Raw genomic sequence first — 17,659 nt, 5'->3', positions numbered from 1 at the left:
AAACTCCAACAAGCTCAAGCCTCACACATTCATATGGAGATCTGGGAGTATAAATAGAGGAGCTGCAGCCAGTGCAAATCAGACTCACTCTGAACAGAGAGATCTACAGCACAGAGATCCAGACATGACACCTACAATCATCTCAAAGGAGCTTCTCCCTCTCAACAACAAGGTACATTCACATCCTACTTAGAGCAGCATTACTGAAGCAGCTTTCACGGCTCCTATAAATCAGTGGCTTATTTGATGGACACTTTCCTAATGCTTTTCTGTCTTCATTTGCAGCTAAAAAAGCCAGTGGTGGAGAAGATGCACAGAGATTGTATCGACAGCAGCATCGAGCAGCTCAAGTGTCTTCTGGCTCCAGATTTCCTCAAGGAGCAGCCTGATTTCAAGCTGGAGAAAGCAGATATCCTGGAGATGACGCTCAACTTCATGCAACACCACAGTTCCAGTTCACATGCAGTCAATTAAGGCTTCTCCAGGTGTGTCCATGAGATTGTGCACTTCCTGTCTAAAGATAAGATGAAGACAGAGAGCCAGAGAAAGTGTCCTGCCAGACAAGAACACCTTCAGCAAAGAGCTCCATCGGGAGGCCTTGGTAGAGCCTTAAAGACTCAGACTGAACATCTGCACTAGACTCAGTGGACTATCATTTTTAAGTTTTCCTTTTTGAGGAAAAGTGTTTATTAAATTCCAGTTTTGAATTCATGTTATTATACAGTGAAGACTTGGCTTCACTTTTATTTTACATCAGATGTAATGTGCATGAATGTATAATGTGCAAGGCATGTATTCAGCTCTTTGAGTACATCCAACTTCATGTGATTCAACGTGTTTAAAAAACGTTTCTGTTTATAGAAAGAATGCAACTTCCCATTTATTTTGATGGGTTACCTACTTATTTTAAGTGATCTCAATTTGTGCTTCACATTGAAGCTAGATATAATTTTAATCTCATAATGAGCCTTTGAGTAAATTGTTATTTCTCATTGTTTAGACAAATCTTGTCAGATTATAAAGTTTTAAACCGTTCCTTTTTGGAACAAGTTTGTTACCCATTCCTTTCATAAAGGCATGTATTGTGATGAAAACAATTAGGTTTTCAATGACTCACTGTAGCTATTGTATCAATATAGCCTACATGTATTTGACATTGCATGTGTAATGTGCAAAACATCTGTTTTCTCATTAGAGAGCTAATAAATTAAATTGCTCTTCAATCACCTTTTGCTTTTCACTGGTATTGGAACTTATGAGCAGAACATGTTTAACACAATAAATGTTTAATAAGTGATACGGTTACAACATGTTAAAACAAGTTGGATTAAATAACAAAAACACCTTTACAAAAGGCATGGTTAGATTTGAGACTAAAACTCAAATGAAATGATTTTCTCGTCAAGTTATGCTTGCCATACACTGTAGACAATTCTCTAACTAGATTAAATCGAAAACAACATGCAAATGTTACATTAAAAAGCAACAAAGTGAATATGCCTAAACAAACATTATGTCAAGCAGATAGTCTCTAAATTAATTGTTCTTCCAAGGTCTCCATAATGGCACTCTTGACGATGATTGTTTTGGTGATCTGTGCACCAATCCACGCGCTGTGGAGGCCATTAAGTGCATCTGATTGGTCCTTTGCATCACGTAGAATCGTTTGATCGCCTCTCTGTCGTCGGGCGTCAGGTGTGCGTGCAGAGACACGTGACGCAGCGTCTCCTGTAAGCACTGCGAGAATCCGCGCGCGTAGCTGGAATTGGCGCGTTGTTTTAAAAAATCAACGGTCATTTCCAGAATATCGGCTTTGTCAAGTCTAACAAACTGCCGCTCGGGCATTGGTGTAGTTTTGTGAAATAACTCTCTCAGATGTTCGATACTGCTGCTGATTCTGTCTCTCCGCGTTTTTTCCACAAGAATCTTTCGAAACTGCGTAAGTTAGAAAGAAGAGAAAAACGGTAAGTTTGACAGTGAGTTATGAGGTAAAATAGAGATCATAAAGGTCATATTACACTTACTTTGTGGTTCTCAGGACAAGATATGCTCTCACGGCCTTGGTATTGACTGACCGGTGCCATTTTGTGATGATTTAATTAAAAAGTGTGTAAAACCCTCCCCTCATGATATACGGATGAAGTCGAGCGGTTTGCTGTATTTATAGCTGAGGTAAGAGTTATTTCACACTGCCAGCCAATCAGAGACGAGCGCGAGCCGCGGGCTTTAAAGTCGAGACGGCGGTTTTACGGCACACGAGCTTCCTTCCTCTCCCGCTGTGGGAAAACACTGTCACGGGCCACTAAAAGTGTGCCTGACACCCGCTTAGAAGTCCAGTAGTGCTGACAAAACCAACAAGTCGATGTGAGGCAATAAAACGACTCAGACACGCTTCAGACAGAGAGTCTTTGATCCTGAGGTGTTATTGCTCCACGTGAAAACGGACTTTCCCAGCCTCAGGTTCCAGTTTATTGCGCTGATCTGTGTTATAGAGGAAGAAGAATGCTGATTTTTCAAAGTGAATTTTGGATTTGATTTTAACAATGTAATCTGCTCATGCTTGAGTTCATTTAATGTTTACATTTCTTTTTATCTTTTTAAACATTGAATTCAGATGCCACATTTCAATTTGACTTAAAGAGAATGTGGTTTTCCTGATAGAAATCATTGAAATAATCTGATTAACTGCCACATCAAAACACTTATTAGTAACAGACATTATTTATTTATTTGTTGTTGTTGTTGTTTGTTTATTTATTAATATTTTTACAAAATTATCTACAGTGACTTGGGGAATATAATAACTCCTGAAATAATATGAATATTTCTTCTTCTTTTTCTTTTTTCTTTTTTATTAGTTTCACTAAAAATGAAATATTATGAATATTTACACAAATATTAAAATTATTGAAGCTTTCAAAAAGGGTTTAAACAAAGTATAGATTCATATTTAGTCTTAAGGTTTTTAGAAAAAATTTAACTTAAACATCTTATTTTTACTTTTGAATGACCTGGCTTTTTGAAAAACCATAGCTCGACTAGAAGCTGACATGGTGGAAGGAGAATATTTAATTCCCAGTACTGGATTGTGTTGGTCAAGATAATGTTTGCATCGCATTTAGATTAAAAAAAAAAAAAAAGAGCACGCAAATCTGTAGTTTAATCACATATTTACAACATTAAACACTTAGTTTGGTTATTGAAAGACTGATTGACCTATTGATTAATTGGAACTAGATAAGGTAAATGCAAGTCCTGTGGGATTTGTACTGCCAGTGTTTGATTTGATTTGTGGAGGACGCCTCACCCACTGGCCTCTGAGTGTGGGAAAGCTAATCCTGACTGGGACTCATGGCTTTGTAATGCTAATGAGCTCCTATAAATAGAGGAGCGCGACCCTCATCCCCAACACAACTGACTCGCTCTCCTCAGAGAAACTTCTCTCCATCTGAACGAATGGCTCCAACCTACATGACTGACTACTCTAAACTTTCCAACAAGGAAAAGCATAAAGTAAGTATTTTTGACACTTGAAATCCAATTGTTTCTAAACATCTCTCTTTTGTTCTGCTATGAATTTTGAAGCAAACATCTAACCGAATGTCTCCTTCCTCAACAGTTGAGAAAACCAGTGGTGGAAAAGATGCGCAGAGATCGCATCAACAACTGCATCGAGCAGCTCAAATCCATGCTGGAGAAGGAATTCCACCAGCAGGATCCAAACACCAAGCTGGAGAAAGCCGACATCCTGGAGATGACGGTGGTTTTTCTGAAACAGCAGCTACAGCCCAAGACCTCGGCTCCACAGAAAGCCCACTTTGACGGCTATTCTCAGTGTTGGAGGGAGACCATGAGCTTCTTATCTGGAAACACGAAGGTGGACGCTGTACGTCAGCATCTGAACCGCTGCCAAGAAACCCAGAGATCATCTAAAGACCTCACTCACGTGTCTCCAGCTTCCCATCAGGCCACCAAGTTGAAGCAGGAACCATGTGCTCACAGACCTCTCTGGAGACCCTGGTAGACGATGAAAGACTTTCATTCCCTAAAAAAAAAACTAGATGGTGGTTTTACCATCTCTTATGTTGTAGGAGATGCTTCCTTTTCTATGTTAATTCCTTTTTAAAGAATGTCTTTTTATGGCACTTCTACTTAGTTTATGGGTGAAAATGGGTTTCACTATGTGAAAGTCCAATTTTCTGCAGGTGATTATATTATAATCAGAGGTTTATTGTAACACCTCTATAGTTTTCCTCATGGATGGACAGAAACTTCTCAATGAAGAGTCAATGAATATATGTTTAACTCCTGTGGAGTCAAAGACAAAGTAATTACTTGCAATGTTTGATATGCAAATGTTATAGTTTCTTCTTATGAAGGATGTGAATTTTCTATTTTTTTTCTTCTAATATATAGTGACATACTGTATGTTAATTGTGCAAACATAGTCACATACAAATAAACCCTTTTTGAATATAATCAGTCCTGCTTTCCTCATTATTAATCAAAACAAATGCTTTGTACTGCATGTGATTAATGGACCTTTGAAATTTAAACAATATTTTCAAAAAACCACCACCACACTTGTCAAATTGTCAAGTGGTCTCAATTGCAGCTAATGGGAGTCCATTTACACTTAATGGTCAAAGAATATCCCAAAATGACTACAAAAAGTCCTCGTGTGAATATTTACAATTGTGCATTTAGCAGATGTTTTTTTTTATCTGAATGGGGCACTGTCACCTTTCAAAAGGTATTAATATGTACCTTTTAGGTACTAATATTTCCTCTTTTTGGCATTAATATGTATCTTCAAGGTACTAGTATGCACCCTTTAGGGGTAAAAAGGAACAGAAGTGAACCTTTTGAAAACATTCTGCCAGTGACAACTTTTGTACCGTTCTTTTTCTGAGAGTGTATACATTTTATCAGTGTGCAAAAAGCTTTTTTGCATAACATTTTCATTTATATCCAGTCAGCCATCACAAATTAAACTATCAATCAATCTATCATCTATCATTTTTTGTTTTTTGGAAATAATAAAAAATGTATTATCCCTAACAGTACATGTTGGCCTATTAAATGAGCATGCCAGCTACTATAACTTTAGAAATTTCTATATTTGTCCCATGTGTCCTCAGTTTTAATATCTGCATGCCTCTTAAACATTTTGTCATGTGATAAATGGCATGTATTAAACTAGACTTGAGTTTGAGCATGAATGTAGAGTTGAGTGTGTGAGAAAGCACAGGGGCTTAATGTTCGTGTTTGTACTTTGAAACCCTTGATAATAGGCGCTGTGTGCTGTCAGCTCTGGTTTCATCAGACAGCTGGTGTGGCTGACGGGGTGGGGGCGCGTCGCCCATCATGTGTGGGGCCGGCTTCTCCCAGGATTTCCCACACCCCGTGACTCTGGCTCCCATTTCAGATCCGACATGACGGAAGTGTGCCGTGCTAAATCATCCATTACGTATGGTGGTGTGAATCCTGACCCGTCCCTTCTATTGCCCCAATTCAAATCTGAGCCCCCTGGGAAACAGCTATCCACTTGTTGTTTGAGTCTACTTGTTGCAAACCTGAAGTGGCGTATTATTACGGGTCATGTGAATTGTTAAAGTTCTTTATACTTTAGAAACTGTTTTCCATAATGTGGAAATGTGGCTTCAGAACAACTAACATATACTAAAAACAAGACAAAAATTAAAAACAAGAAGATACAGTATAATCAAAACCATGAAAAAGATTTAAAAAAAACAACAAACAAAAACATGAGATATTCATTAAGTAATATTCCATTTAAAATACTTAATTTAAATAAAATCTTTTATGTGTAAAATTAAAAGCAATTGGTGTAGAAACAATTTTCACTCAGAAACTGCTTGTAGATTTCACAATTAATTTACAAATAAAAATAATTAAACATGAATTTTTGAAGCAGAAAGACTGAAATAGTATTTTCTTACAAAAGGTAGTCCAATAATCTTTTCATTTACAACTTTGAAAAATATATTTTTTTTACAATTAATTATATATATTAATTATATATATATATATACATACAATATATATACTGTTTATACAATTAAATTACTATTGTTATGAACTTTTGTAACTGATGTAATTTCCTTTTATGTCATTTGATCATTTTTACATTTATGTGCAGTTATACTTCTATCTGACAAAAAAAAAAAAAAAATATTTCACCTAATTCATAACAATTATTTACTGAGATTTGCGGTTGGGTAAAAGTATTTCAAGTGCTGACACACTTTTCACGCCGCATGCACTGAAGGTGACACGCATTTTATGGGACTTTAGGGCAAATACAGTAGACGTCAGGATGGCCATGTGCCTCTGCTGTATTTACAGGAGTGGGAAGCCTTTGGGTGTGAGGCAGTGGAGACGGCACACCTCTAGTGAACACACACACATCCATGTATAGACACAAGTGGCTGTTAGATCCCCTTTCAGGATCCCCCTCGTCCTCCTCCTCCTCCTCCTCCTCCTCCTCTTGTCCTTTCCAGGTCCAAGCTGCTGATGTTATCAAGTGTTACAGACAGCACTGTGATTGGCCCGTGAGTGTGGGAAAGCATCAGACGCTTCAGACCCATGCAGACAAAGCATTGTAAATGGAATGTGCTTGTGTGTCATCAGTCTCAACTCTAGCATTACGTTTCATTACGAGTGATTCAATAGTGTTAGCAGAAAAAAAAAAAAAACCTTTTGGGCTAACCCTAGTTTTTTTTTTTTTTTTTAAGTTACACAAAAATGTTATCTATGTTGATTCATGTCTTTCTATATTATAATGTAACAGAAATGTTATATTGTAATCTAAAACAATATGTTGAATAAAAATGCAGCATTCTTGCATAAATAAAAGTTTTACTCTTTTAAACTGAAAACACTTTAAATACTTAAAACTTAAAATAAATTGTGCTCCTAAGTTTGGAGGTCAGCAACTCCAAAAACTGTTACCAAATTAGACTTTCGACATGAAACTGAACAGTCATTTAATATTTAATCTAAGTTAAAGTTAAACTCAGAATAACTCAGAGTAGCGTTATTTTCAATTTTTTATTTTATTATCATTGAGATGCTTAGTATTTTGAATTATATAATTAAAATAATTATTATTTTTGCATTTTGCATTTTGATTTTAGTTACATTGATTTTGTGTTTTTGTTGTTTTAATTTTTTATGTCTATATTGTTTTTATTAATTATATTTTAGTTTTAGGTTTAGTTTTTTTAGTACATCAAGTTCATGTCAATGTTGCTTTGGAAACTAGCTAAAATTACATTTCAAAAACATTTTTATAATCTTAGTTAATATTTATTTCAAGTAACAACTTTTTTTTAATAATAACCAATGATATGCAATGATTTGCATATTAAATATTTTAAACGTCACTAAAACATGTTCAGGAATTTGCAAACTTACCTGAACATATGAGTGATACTAACTATTCATCATTATGTAAGCTCGATTATGTGCATAATTTATTCAGCTGTGTGCAACTATACCCTAAATAAAAAAATCTAACGCATCCAAATATTTACATTCCAACCATTTGCTTTGTAATGAACAGAACTGTATGCTATGTTTTTAGCGTTCAGTCAGTGTTTATGTGGTGACTCCATTGCTATTTATTAAGTACAATATATACAGTATACATCAATGAAAGAATGATTTCAAATGATTTTTTAATAATTAATTGCTTTTATTAAATGCAATGACAGACACACTGTGTCCATAATGTTTCAGCACACCAGAATGCCATCATAAGAACAAATATTGTTTTTTCTTTAGCCTTTACAAAAGGCTGTATCAAATGAACGTCCATCAGGACCTTACAAAGAGCTCAGATTCTGAGCAATATCACTGTTTGCAAGCCAAACAACATTAGAATTGGGGAAAAAGCCTCTAGACAAACACAAGGCAAATGTCTTACAAATCTTATCAAGAATAAAACAACTGAAACTTCAATATGAAGCAGCTGAAATGAATATAGAAATGGAAATGTGTATCTCCTACAACATAAGAGATGGTAAAACCACCATCTAGTTTTTTTTTTAGGGAATGAAAGTCTTTCATCGTCTACCAGGGTCTCCAGAGAGGTCTGTGAGCACATGGTTCCTGCTTCAACTTGGTGGCCTGATGGGAAGCTGGAGACACGTGTGTGAGGTCTTTAGATGATCTCTGGGTTTCTTGGCAGCGGTTCAGATGCTGACGTACAGCGTCCACCTTCGTGTTTCCAGATAAGAAGCTCATGGTCTCCCTCCAACACTGAGAATAGCCGTCAAAGTGGGCTTTCTGTGGAGCCGAGGTCTTGGGCTGCAGCTGCTGTTTCAGAAAAACCACCGTCATCTCCAGGATGTCGGCTTTCTCCAGCTTGGTGTTTGGATCCTGCTGGTGGAATTCCTTCTCCAGCATGGATTTGAGCTGCTCGATGCAGTTGTTGATGCGATCTCTGCGCATCTTTTCCACCACTGGTTTTCTCAACTGTTGAGGAAGGAGACATTCGGTTAGATGTTTGCTTCAAAATTCATAGCAGAACAGAAGAGAGATGTTTAGAAACAATTGGATTTCAAGTGTCAAAAATACTTACTTTATGCTTTTCCTTGTTGGAAAGTTTAGAGTAGTCAGTCATGTAGGTTGGAGCCATTCGTTCAGATGGAGAGAAGTTTCTCTGAGGAGAGCGAGTCAGTTGTGTTGGGAATGAGGGTCGCGCTCCTCTATTTATAGGAGCTCATTAGCATTACAAAGCCATGAGTCCCAGTCAGGATTAGCTTTCCCACACTCAGAGGCCAGTGGGTGAGGCGTCCTCCACAATAGAAGAGGCATCAATTATTTCATGGTTAACTGGCCTCAGGGCTCCCACGGAGGGAATGGTCTTCCACACACCCAACGTAACACAGGCAGGTTGCGGTACTTTTATTACCTGGGAACATCAGCACTCGCTGATAAGGCTTCTGCAGATGGAGACTGTGGACATATGATCATTTCCCAAGGGATGTAAAGGATATATAGATAAGACGTTGCACACCTTATCAGGCAGATACACAGATCCTGTACAATTGCTGGCTGGAAGAAAAAAATATTTTTTGCAGAAATGCTAATGGGTAAATTAGATGCAATAGTAAAATTAGCAAATATATATATATATATATATATATATATATACAAGGATAACATATTTAATTGTATTTTAATATTATGCACATATGCATATAATTTTATAATAAATGTAAAAAAAATTTAAAATACAAAAATAATTTTTTTGTATTTTTAAAAACTGTAAAATTTATAATAGCTCTATTTATAATTATTGTAAAGTAAAATAAATAGTAGATATAATACAATACAAAATACAATACAAATGACAAATCTTCATAGGAGATCCTGTACAACAGCTGGCTGGAAGAAAAAGTATTTTTTATCCTTAAAAACATTAAAGTTGTAAATAAAACAAAGATTATTGGGGGATGTTTTACAAGAAAATTTTATTTTAGTTCTTGTACTTCATTTGATATTTAATCCATTGTGTTACTTAAGGTTTCTTTGCAATTATTTATGTTTTTTTTTAAATGTATTTATTTATTTATGTTTAGTAAATCCTGCATTTTTTTCAGTGTAGAACCTGAAAATAACATTTAGTTGTATTTTAATAATATATACATATATGCACATTACATATGCTCAGGATTGTATACATTAAACATTTATAAAAATAATAATTTAAATGTAATAAATATAAATAATTAAAATGAGTACATTAATATATATATATATATATATATATATATAAATGCGATATTTCCCATATTATTTGTGATGGCTCTAACTAAATTTTAAAAGTGTTTCTTCAGTCTTCGCACACTCTGACCGGAATGCATTCACTGTGAATGTCAATTAAGCACAATTATCCCATGCCCTCAAGGATGGCACACTTCTATTGTACTGGGGCCCCCTCCCGCCCTGAGAGAGTTTTGGGTAATAAATGGACAGATAGTGTGGGAAACCCAGGCTGGATCCTGCTCACACGTTCTTGAGTCAATAGATCGAGCCCCTCCTCTGTCCCTCCACAAACAGCCTTTGAACCTGCTGTTCAGATCAGACGCGTGTGTGTTCTCACCGCTCGCTCACATCACCTGCTCCTCTGCCTCAAATCTACTCTGCCCCCCCGCACACGTCTCCATCAGCGCACAAGCATGTGCTGCAACATCTGCTGCAGAGGCACAACCCTGACATTGACAAAACTCTTTTATATATATATATATCTTATATATATATATATATATCTTCAAATCAGAATCATTTGTGCCTTACTATGCGAGTTTTAAATAAAATACAATAATAACAATACAATTCAATAAAATAAATAAAATAAAATAATACAATTCAATAAAATGTTTGAAATTAAATAAAATGTAAAAATCTTTGCTTTTTGGAAAATGATTGCAAGTAATATAAAAAATATATATAAATACATACATAAAAATTAATAACATAAATGACACATTTTAATAATAATAATAATAATTAATTATTATTATAAAATGAATAAAATACAATTCTAAAATTTAATACAATTGTGAAATCAAATAAAATGTTACAATCCCTGTCTTCTGGAAAATGATTGTAGGAAATATATTTAAAATATATATAAATAAAATAAATCTATTTAAAAAATACATAACAGAAATGGACACATTTTCATAACAATTACTGTTAAAAAAATATATAAATTATTAAAATTATTATATTAATTATAAATTATTAAATACAATCATAAAATTGATTACAATTATGACAAAATAAAATGCTTGCTTTTGGAAGATGGTTACTATAATATAAGTAAATTAATTAAATTACATTGATAAAATAGAATAAAAATTACAATTAAATTAAATGTAAAAAAAAACCCTAAAATGATTGTTCTACATTGATAAATAATGCTAAAATAAATCACATACCACAGGTACTGCTGAATTATTGCATATTTTAATTAATGTTATGCTTGAATTTAACTTTATTTTTAACTTCATGTTATTTCACATATTACGCACTGCTTCTAAAAAACCGATACAAAAATATTTTCTCTGTACTCAGATCATCAACAATGGCCACCCAATGCCAGATGTTTTTTGGAGGGAAACCTGCTCTATTTTCTTCAGTTTCTTTCGTCCTTCTTTAAGACTCCTGTTTCCAAACAGTGACTCATTCTGACAGATGACACTGATAGTTTAATGACTAGGCTGCATTCCACCATAGAGCTTCTCATCGTTCGGAGGAATAAAGGCACTCTCTCTCTCTCTTTCTCTCTGTGTGTGGTGTTGTGGCAGTGCGTCCAGCTGCAGGTCGCTCCACTGAGGAATGTGTGAGAGCTCTGGTCTGTGTCTGCTTCCCACACTTCGGCCCATTGAGAGCTGCCCCACCCTGCTGCCGCTGATCTAGCGTGCCTCATTATTCCCACTCTCAATAGACCATCTGGTCCTCTGCTTGTGCACACAAAGCTTCCCTCTCGTACACACACCTCAAAGCCGCAGGTACGCTTTCAATCCTGAGGAGAGATTGATCTGCACACAATCCCACCAACACAAACAAACATGAGGCATGTGTGCAAAACACGTTTCTGCATGCCACGATATATTATATATACACATGCAAACATCTGTCTGTCTGTCTGTCTATCTGTCTGTCTATCTACAGTTCAAATTGTATATATATATATATATATATATATATATAAAATTAATAATTTCTTTTAATGAGTTTTTAATAAATGGTTAATATAAAATAATATTTTTTGTTTATTGAATATAAAACTGTTCAAATTAATTAGTTTTAATACATATATTTTACAAAATATTTAAACAATATTAAATATTTTATTTATGATTTTTTATTCATTAAAATAGTTCATTTTATTCAAAATATACATATATCGTTTTAACCGTTCTAACTATTTTTTAATATACATGATTTTTACATTTGAAGTTGAAGTAATAAATTTAACATTTTTAATAACTATTCAAACAATAGTTTAAATGTTTAAATTAATTGTTTAATACAATTTAATGTTTGTAATAGTTTTTAATATACTAAACATTTTTAAATTGGCAATAAATATTGATATTTTCATGTATTAAAAACTGTTCAAGTTAATTATTTTAATATATGTTTTAATTGCTTCTAATAAATTCAACATTTTTAATAAATATTTTGAATATATATATATATATATATATATATATATATATATATATATATATTTAAATGTGTGTATTACAATTTTAAATAATTCAAAACTGTTCAAATTATAAATTTGTTAATAATTAATTAATAATTTGAACTGCGTGTTGCTGTTCCAAAGATGAGACCACAATTCAACAATTGTTTTCCTGCAAAAGGGCTGCTTTCTTGTTTTTCCCTCTTTTTTTTGTTTTAATGACCATAAACACTCTGGCAAGACTTAAGGGGTTTCAATGGGGCAGAAGGTATTGGACAATGTCACAGTTTCGCGCTCTAACTGCCTCTTTTCATGCGCCTGTGCTGTGAATGCCAGAGCATGTGATGCTGGAATGTCATTGAGCTTCTCTCACATCAAGACCCAAATTCCTCTCCGGCGAGCAGAGGTCAGGGGCTTCCCAGCTCCCCATTTTTATGAAGAGACGGACACTTCACACTGGGCACACAGCGCTGAGCATCTGCTTCCCTCTGTGTGTGTGTGTGTGTACGTGTGTGTGTGTGTGTGCGTGTGTGTGTGAGAGAATGAGAAAAGTGTTGGACAAGGGGGCGCCCACATTCAAAGACCCTTTTGCGGAGCAGGATGGAATGTATTGTGGCTTTACCAGTCAGTTTTGGCGGGAGATGGGAATTGGTGTGGGAATGGAATTTGGGGTTAACTAAACCAAAGCACCTCCTCATAGACACAGAAAACAAGAGATGCGCTTGTTCATAGATTAGTCGCTGAAATGAAGAATAATATTTTGCATTTCTCACACTCTTAAAAAATAAAGGTTCTTTATTGGCATTGATGTTTCCAAAAAGAAACTTTAACATCTATATAACCTTTCCATTGGACGAAAGGTTCTTTATAGTGAAAAAGGGTTCTTTAGATTATTAAAATGTTCTTTCCGCTAAGAATTGTTCACTAAATTGTTCTTTGGGGAATCGAAAATTCTTCCACGGCATTACTGCAAAACCTTTATTTTTAAGAGTTCCATTTTAGGTTCTTTATAGTAGAAAAAGGGTTCTTTAGATTTTTAAAATGTACTTCACACAAAGTAAAAAAAAAAAAATATATATATATATTTTTAAGAGCTTTCCATGAATGGTTCTTTGGAGAACCAAAAGTCCTTTTACAGTCTTAACTATTTTCCCACCATTGTTTTTTGCCACCATTTTTGATAATTATCACAAAACTTTCATGGTCCCAGAATATGTATGAATATGGTTGTTGTATGTGTTTTGATTTATATCCTATTGAATGTTTGATGATCGCATTCTTACACATATGCATCTGCTTACATATGCAATCGTTGTTTCTGCTTCTTCTTTGGAGTTTTTGGATCCAGGGATTCAGTACTCTTTCAGAAGATGTGTATTAGCGCCTCCTACCGTATAACACTAAAAACATGGAAAGCCGGAAAATTCTGTCAATGTTGGGAAAGAGTCATGATGCCATAGAAGAACCAGATTTTGTTCCCCAAAGAACCTTTCAGTCAACATTTCTTAAAAGAACCACTATTTTCTTGGAGAGAAGAACATTTTAATTATCTAAAGAACCTTTTCGCTACAAAGAACCTTTTGTGGAATGGAAAGATTTCTTCATGGAACCATCAATACAAAGAGCCTTTATCTTATAAAGAACCTTTATTTTTTATGCCATCACTGCACATTTTTAAGTGTGCAGAAAACCAACTTAAGTTAGTATTTTGCAATATTGTTATTTTAATGGATATTTAAATCAGTGTAAAACATACATCAACAGACTGCATGGCCGCTAATTGCTTTAAAATAACATTATAGTAACCCGAAGCAATTTACAACTGCATAAGTGAGCCAAGTGAACTGAGCATGAACCTCGCATGTGAAAAGCTCGACAAAACGCCTGTCAGCGCTGGGCTTTACTGACCACACTTTCCCGCGCACAGGAGCCAGCTGCGTCTTTGAGCTCTTCAAAGTCTAATCCTGGAGCCCGTGTTGTCCCAACTTTCCCACAGCAGCTCTTCAATGGGGCCCAATAGAAGTGTGCCGCACTCCCCAGCGCATTAGTAATGGGCTCTCAATGAGGCAACCAGTCCCCCGGGGTATATTGAGGAATGATTAACAGAATAATTAATCCTAAAGGGCCACACTTAACTGTCCTAAAATACTTCTTGAGTTTAAATATAAGGTGAGTACAGAACAAATGAATACACAATATAAATAAATAATATAAATATGCATATCCTTTTAACAAAAATATGTAAATTGACAATACAGCATGAAACAAGCTAAAAAAAAAGCAGCTGACGTTTTGGTCATTGTTAACCAGTAAAACAGTTAGAAATTGAATAGAAATGTGGAAAATAATATATGTACAGCCCCCATCTCTCTCTCTCTATATATATATACACAACAGCTGCTTTAATATACTTATATGTAAACTGACGTTTTAACAAATAAAGTCAAAATATACAAAGCTTAAAATATGTAGGCTATATAGAAAGCATATGGTAAATATGTATATCAAACATTCATATACTTAAGATACGTAAAATAACAATATTTGAATATTATATGTATATATATATATATATATATATATATATATATGAATTATTTAAAGTTAAATAATTATAAAAATAATTTTAAAACCACACAAATAAATAGGTACTGACTACATATTTATGTTTTGTACTTGTACTTAGTATCTTATCTAATAAACCAATAATATTAGTAAATTCATCAACAATACCAGTGGACACCAGATCAAATATTAAAATGCACACACACACACACACATATTATATATGTGTGTGTGTGTGTATATATATATATATATATATATATATACACTACACACGCGCGCACACACACACACACACTATGTGTGTTAATTAAGGGCTAAACATCTAGTCATTGTAAGCCTTTCAAATAATTGTTCAGAATCTCTTATGAAAGAGATTTTGAGCGGGAAGCGTTTGAAAGTTCTCATAATCTCCATTCACTTGATTGATCCTCTACTTTCCCGCCGGAACAGCCACGCACGCTGTCAAAGGCTCGTGCACTCCCGCGATTTCACGCTTCCCTTTTACAGCGTGCATGCGCGCACATACACACACGCTCCAGCTGTTTGAGCGCGCACCTCTATTGTTTCCCAGAAAAGGAGGATCAGGCTAATTTAAACTTTCCCTATTGACCCGTCAGCCGCATTCTGATTGGCTCAAAAGTGTGGGAAACAGAAGACGCGCAAGATCAGGGCGCATATAAAGGGCCACTTTAGGAGAAGAAACACACACGATCAAGTGACAGCACACACACTGCAGTAAGAATGGCGCCTACTGTTTGCAAACTCACTCTGGCTGGAAAGGATAAAACTAAAGTAAGTATTCACCTATTTAAGACCCCCTTTCCGTTCCTTTCCATTTCCACTCGAGTGTTTACTTACGATCCGCTCTCTAACCAAACCTTTAACTTTTCCAGATGAGGAAACCAGTGGTGGAGAAGATGCGCAGAGATCGTATTAACAGATGCATCGAACAGCTAAAAGTTCTTCTGAAAGCCGAGATAAAAGCCAGCCAGCCCTGCTCTAAACTAGAGAAGGCTGACGTCTTGGAAACGGCTGTCATTTACCTGAAGAACAACACGTGCCCGCGGGCGTCGTCTCCGAGCGCGGATGCGCATGCGCAGAGCTACGCCGACGGTTTCTCCAAGTGTATAGAGGAGACGGCGCGATTCCTGTCGTTTCACAACCAGCAACAGATCACCAAGCCAGTTTTAATGGGACACTTTGACGGAACCCAGCGAGCCAAAGTGAGCGCGCAAGACAGCTGTAAGGTCGCGTCAAAAAGCACCAGAGAACAGGCGCTTTGGAGACCCTGGTGATCTTCATAGCATCCTTATGAAGACTCGCAGAGAACGGACTGTTTTCTCCAAGTAAAACATCATTTTTATAAAATGTTGATGTAGACAGCAGCTGTCATGCCGCAGAGAATGTACCAGTCTACCCTATGCCCGAGTCTGAGAGCTCGCATTACTTCACCTGTGTGGAGATGAACTTCACTTACATATTGTAAAAATGAGTACTGTGTCACCTCATTCTGTTTCTGTTGAAAATAATCTTTTAAATGAGATTCGTAACCTTTAGAGGTGTTAAATCTGTCATATTGATGGAAGTGTGTAAATGTGTCTCATGTTGAGTTCAGGATAAAAATAAACTAAAGTTACACATTTCTGTTCATGGTTTATTTATTTATTTTTAAGGTCATAACTTGGATACTAAATATTTTTAACCAGATATGTAATCTAGAACACCCTATTAATTAATTGAAATTGCACGTTTCCTTTCATGGTTATTTAAAAAAAAAAAAAAACTGGATAGAAAATCTTCAATTATTAAAAATACATGTTTCTGTTTATGATTTATTACCTTTTATTTTATTTTTAGATGTTAACTTGACTGTTTTTAACCAGCTATTTAATATGGGAATCAATATAAATATTAACCATACATAAAATATTAGTTGCTATTAATATTAAATGCGCCAAATTTAATAGTTTGCTGGTTTTACATGCACCTTCTAACACCCATACTAATAGCTATAATATATGGCACTACTTTAATTTAATTAACGTCCTGAATAGGTTTCTGACAATTGAAAGTTGGAGTCTTGAGCTGCTAAATTAATATATAATAAGGATATAATTTGCATACATAAAAAAACAAAAAAAACATTTCAGTAATAAAACATTCCAATGCAAATTGATTTCCATACTATGGAATCCTGCATTTTTCAGATTCCGGAAACAGCATGCTTCTTTGTCTACTGCAACATAATTATTCACACTTGGGTTTTCTCATGATTGAGGACAGACCCTATAAAGAAAGAGGAACTGGCTGCATGAGAGAGGACAGAGGATGGGTTCTCAGGCCCTCACATAGTCCTCTTGAATTTATTGTGTGTTAAGAAGTGTGCCTTCACGGCCGTATTGCCATAAAGCGTCTGTCTGAAGTGTGGCATGCTCCTGTGCCGCAGCCGCTTTGATGTCAGTCATATAAGAGCCCACAAAATGTGTTACTGAGGGGCTCGGAATCCAGAGGCGGCTCAACACAAATAAAACGGTTTGCTTGATTCAAACACAAATAACGAACAGCAAAGGCACAACCAACTTTTATATAAGATAACAAGGAATCAATGTTTTCAGCACTTAAAGGGATAGTTCACCCAGAAATCTAAATTCTGTCTTCATTTACTCACCCTCAACACACACACAAAGATGGTAGCCATTGATTTCCATAGTATGAAAAAATATAATGGAAGTCACTGGCTATTGTCAATATCTTGTTTTGTGTTCAAGAGAAGAAAGGAAATCATGGGAGAGTAAATTATGACAAAAATGTCTTCTTTGGGTGAACTATCAAATTAAAGGTTTAGGAGTTCTTTTGATT

At 35.2% G+C, this 17,659-nt stretch overlaps 5 protein-coding genes across 6 annotated transcripts; 3 read left to right on the top strand and 2 right to left on the bottom strand.

Annotated features, from left to right (window-relative positions):
• Window positions 1-15: 15 nt before the first annotated feature.
• On the top strand, window positions 16-1,063 carry LOC131549615 (transcription factor HES-5-like). The gene is made up of 2 exons (XM_058791953.1): window positions 16-172; window positions 286-1,063. Exons 1-2 carry the CDS (start codon window positions 125-127, stop codon window positions 472-474), a joined length of 237 nt encoding a protein of 78 aa, XP_058647936.1. The 5' UTR covers window positions 16-124; the 3' UTR covers window positions 475-1,063.
• A 227-nt stretch (window positions 1,064-1,290) lies between these two features.
• LOC131549460 (transcription factor HES-2-like) lies at window positions 1,291-2,789 on the bottom strand. The gene is made up of 2 exons (XM_058791671.1): window positions 2,025-2,789; window positions 1,291-1,935 (listed from the first exon to the last, which is right to left on the bottom strand). Exons 1-2 carry the CDS (start codon window positions 2,082-2,084, stop codon window positions 1,537-1,539), a joined length of 459 nt encoding a protein of 152 aa, XP_058647654.1. The 5' UTR covers window positions 2,085-2,789; the 3' UTR covers window positions 1,291-1,536.
• her15.2 (hairy and enhancer of split-related 15, tandem duplicate 2) lies at window positions 1,824-4,458 on the top strand. 2 transcript variants are annotated; one of them, XM_058791670.1, is made up of 4 exons: window positions 1,824-1,964; window positions 2,039-2,172; window positions 3,433-3,513; window positions 3,620-4,458. In XM_058791670.1, exons 3-4 carry the CDS (start codon window positions 3,457-3,459, stop codon window positions 4,022-4,024), a joined length of 462 nt encoding a protein of 153 aa, XP_058647653.1. In that variant the 5' UTR covers window positions 1,824-1,964; window positions 2,039-2,172; window positions 3,433-3,456; the 3' UTR covers window positions 4,025-4,458. The 2 variants fall into 2 exon arrangements, with proteins under 2 accessions (XP_058647653.1, XP_058647652.1); XM_058791669.1 differs by lacking the exons at window positions 1,824-1,964; window positions 2,039-2,172 and having other exon boundaries at window positions 2,803-3,513.
• Window positions 4,459-7,831: 3,373 nt separating this feature from the next.
• On the bottom strand, window positions 7,832-15,673 carry her15.1 (hairy and enhancer of split-related 15, tandem duplicate 1). The gene is made up of 3 exons (XM_058791666.1): window positions 15,605-15,673; window positions 8,609-9,084; window positions 7,832-8,502 (listed from the first exon to the last, which is right to left on the bottom strand). Exons 2-3 carry the CDS (start codon window positions 8,663-8,665, stop codon window positions 8,098-8,100), a joined length of 462 nt encoding a protein of 153 aa, XP_058647649.1. The 5' UTR covers window positions 8,666-9,084; window positions 15,605-15,673; the 3' UTR covers window positions 7,832-8,097.
• Window positions 15,368-16,434, top strand: her2 (hairy-related 2). The gene is made up of 2 exons (XM_058791667.1): window positions 15,368-15,592; window positions 15,694-16,434. Exons 1-2 carry the CDS (start codon window positions 15,542-15,544, stop codon window positions 16,093-16,095), a joined length of 453 nt encoding a protein of 150 aa, XP_058647650.1. The 5' UTR covers window positions 15,368-15,541; the 3' UTR covers window positions 16,096-16,434.
• Window positions 16,435-17,659: the final 1,225 nt, after the last annotated feature.

This window comes from Onychostoma macrolepis, chromosome 11 (genome assembly GCF_012432095.1).
Source record: "Onychostoma macrolepis isolate SWU-2019 chromosome 11, ASM1243209v1, whole genome shotgun sequence".
In the NCBI taxonomy this organism is placed as follows: domain Eukaryota; kingdom Metazoa; phylum Chordata; class Actinopteri; order Cypriniformes; family Cyprinidae; genus Onychostoma; species Onychostoma macrolepis.
The sequence above is the reverse complement of the archived record's forward strand: the minus strand, read 5'-3'. Positions and strand labels throughout refer to the sequence as shown.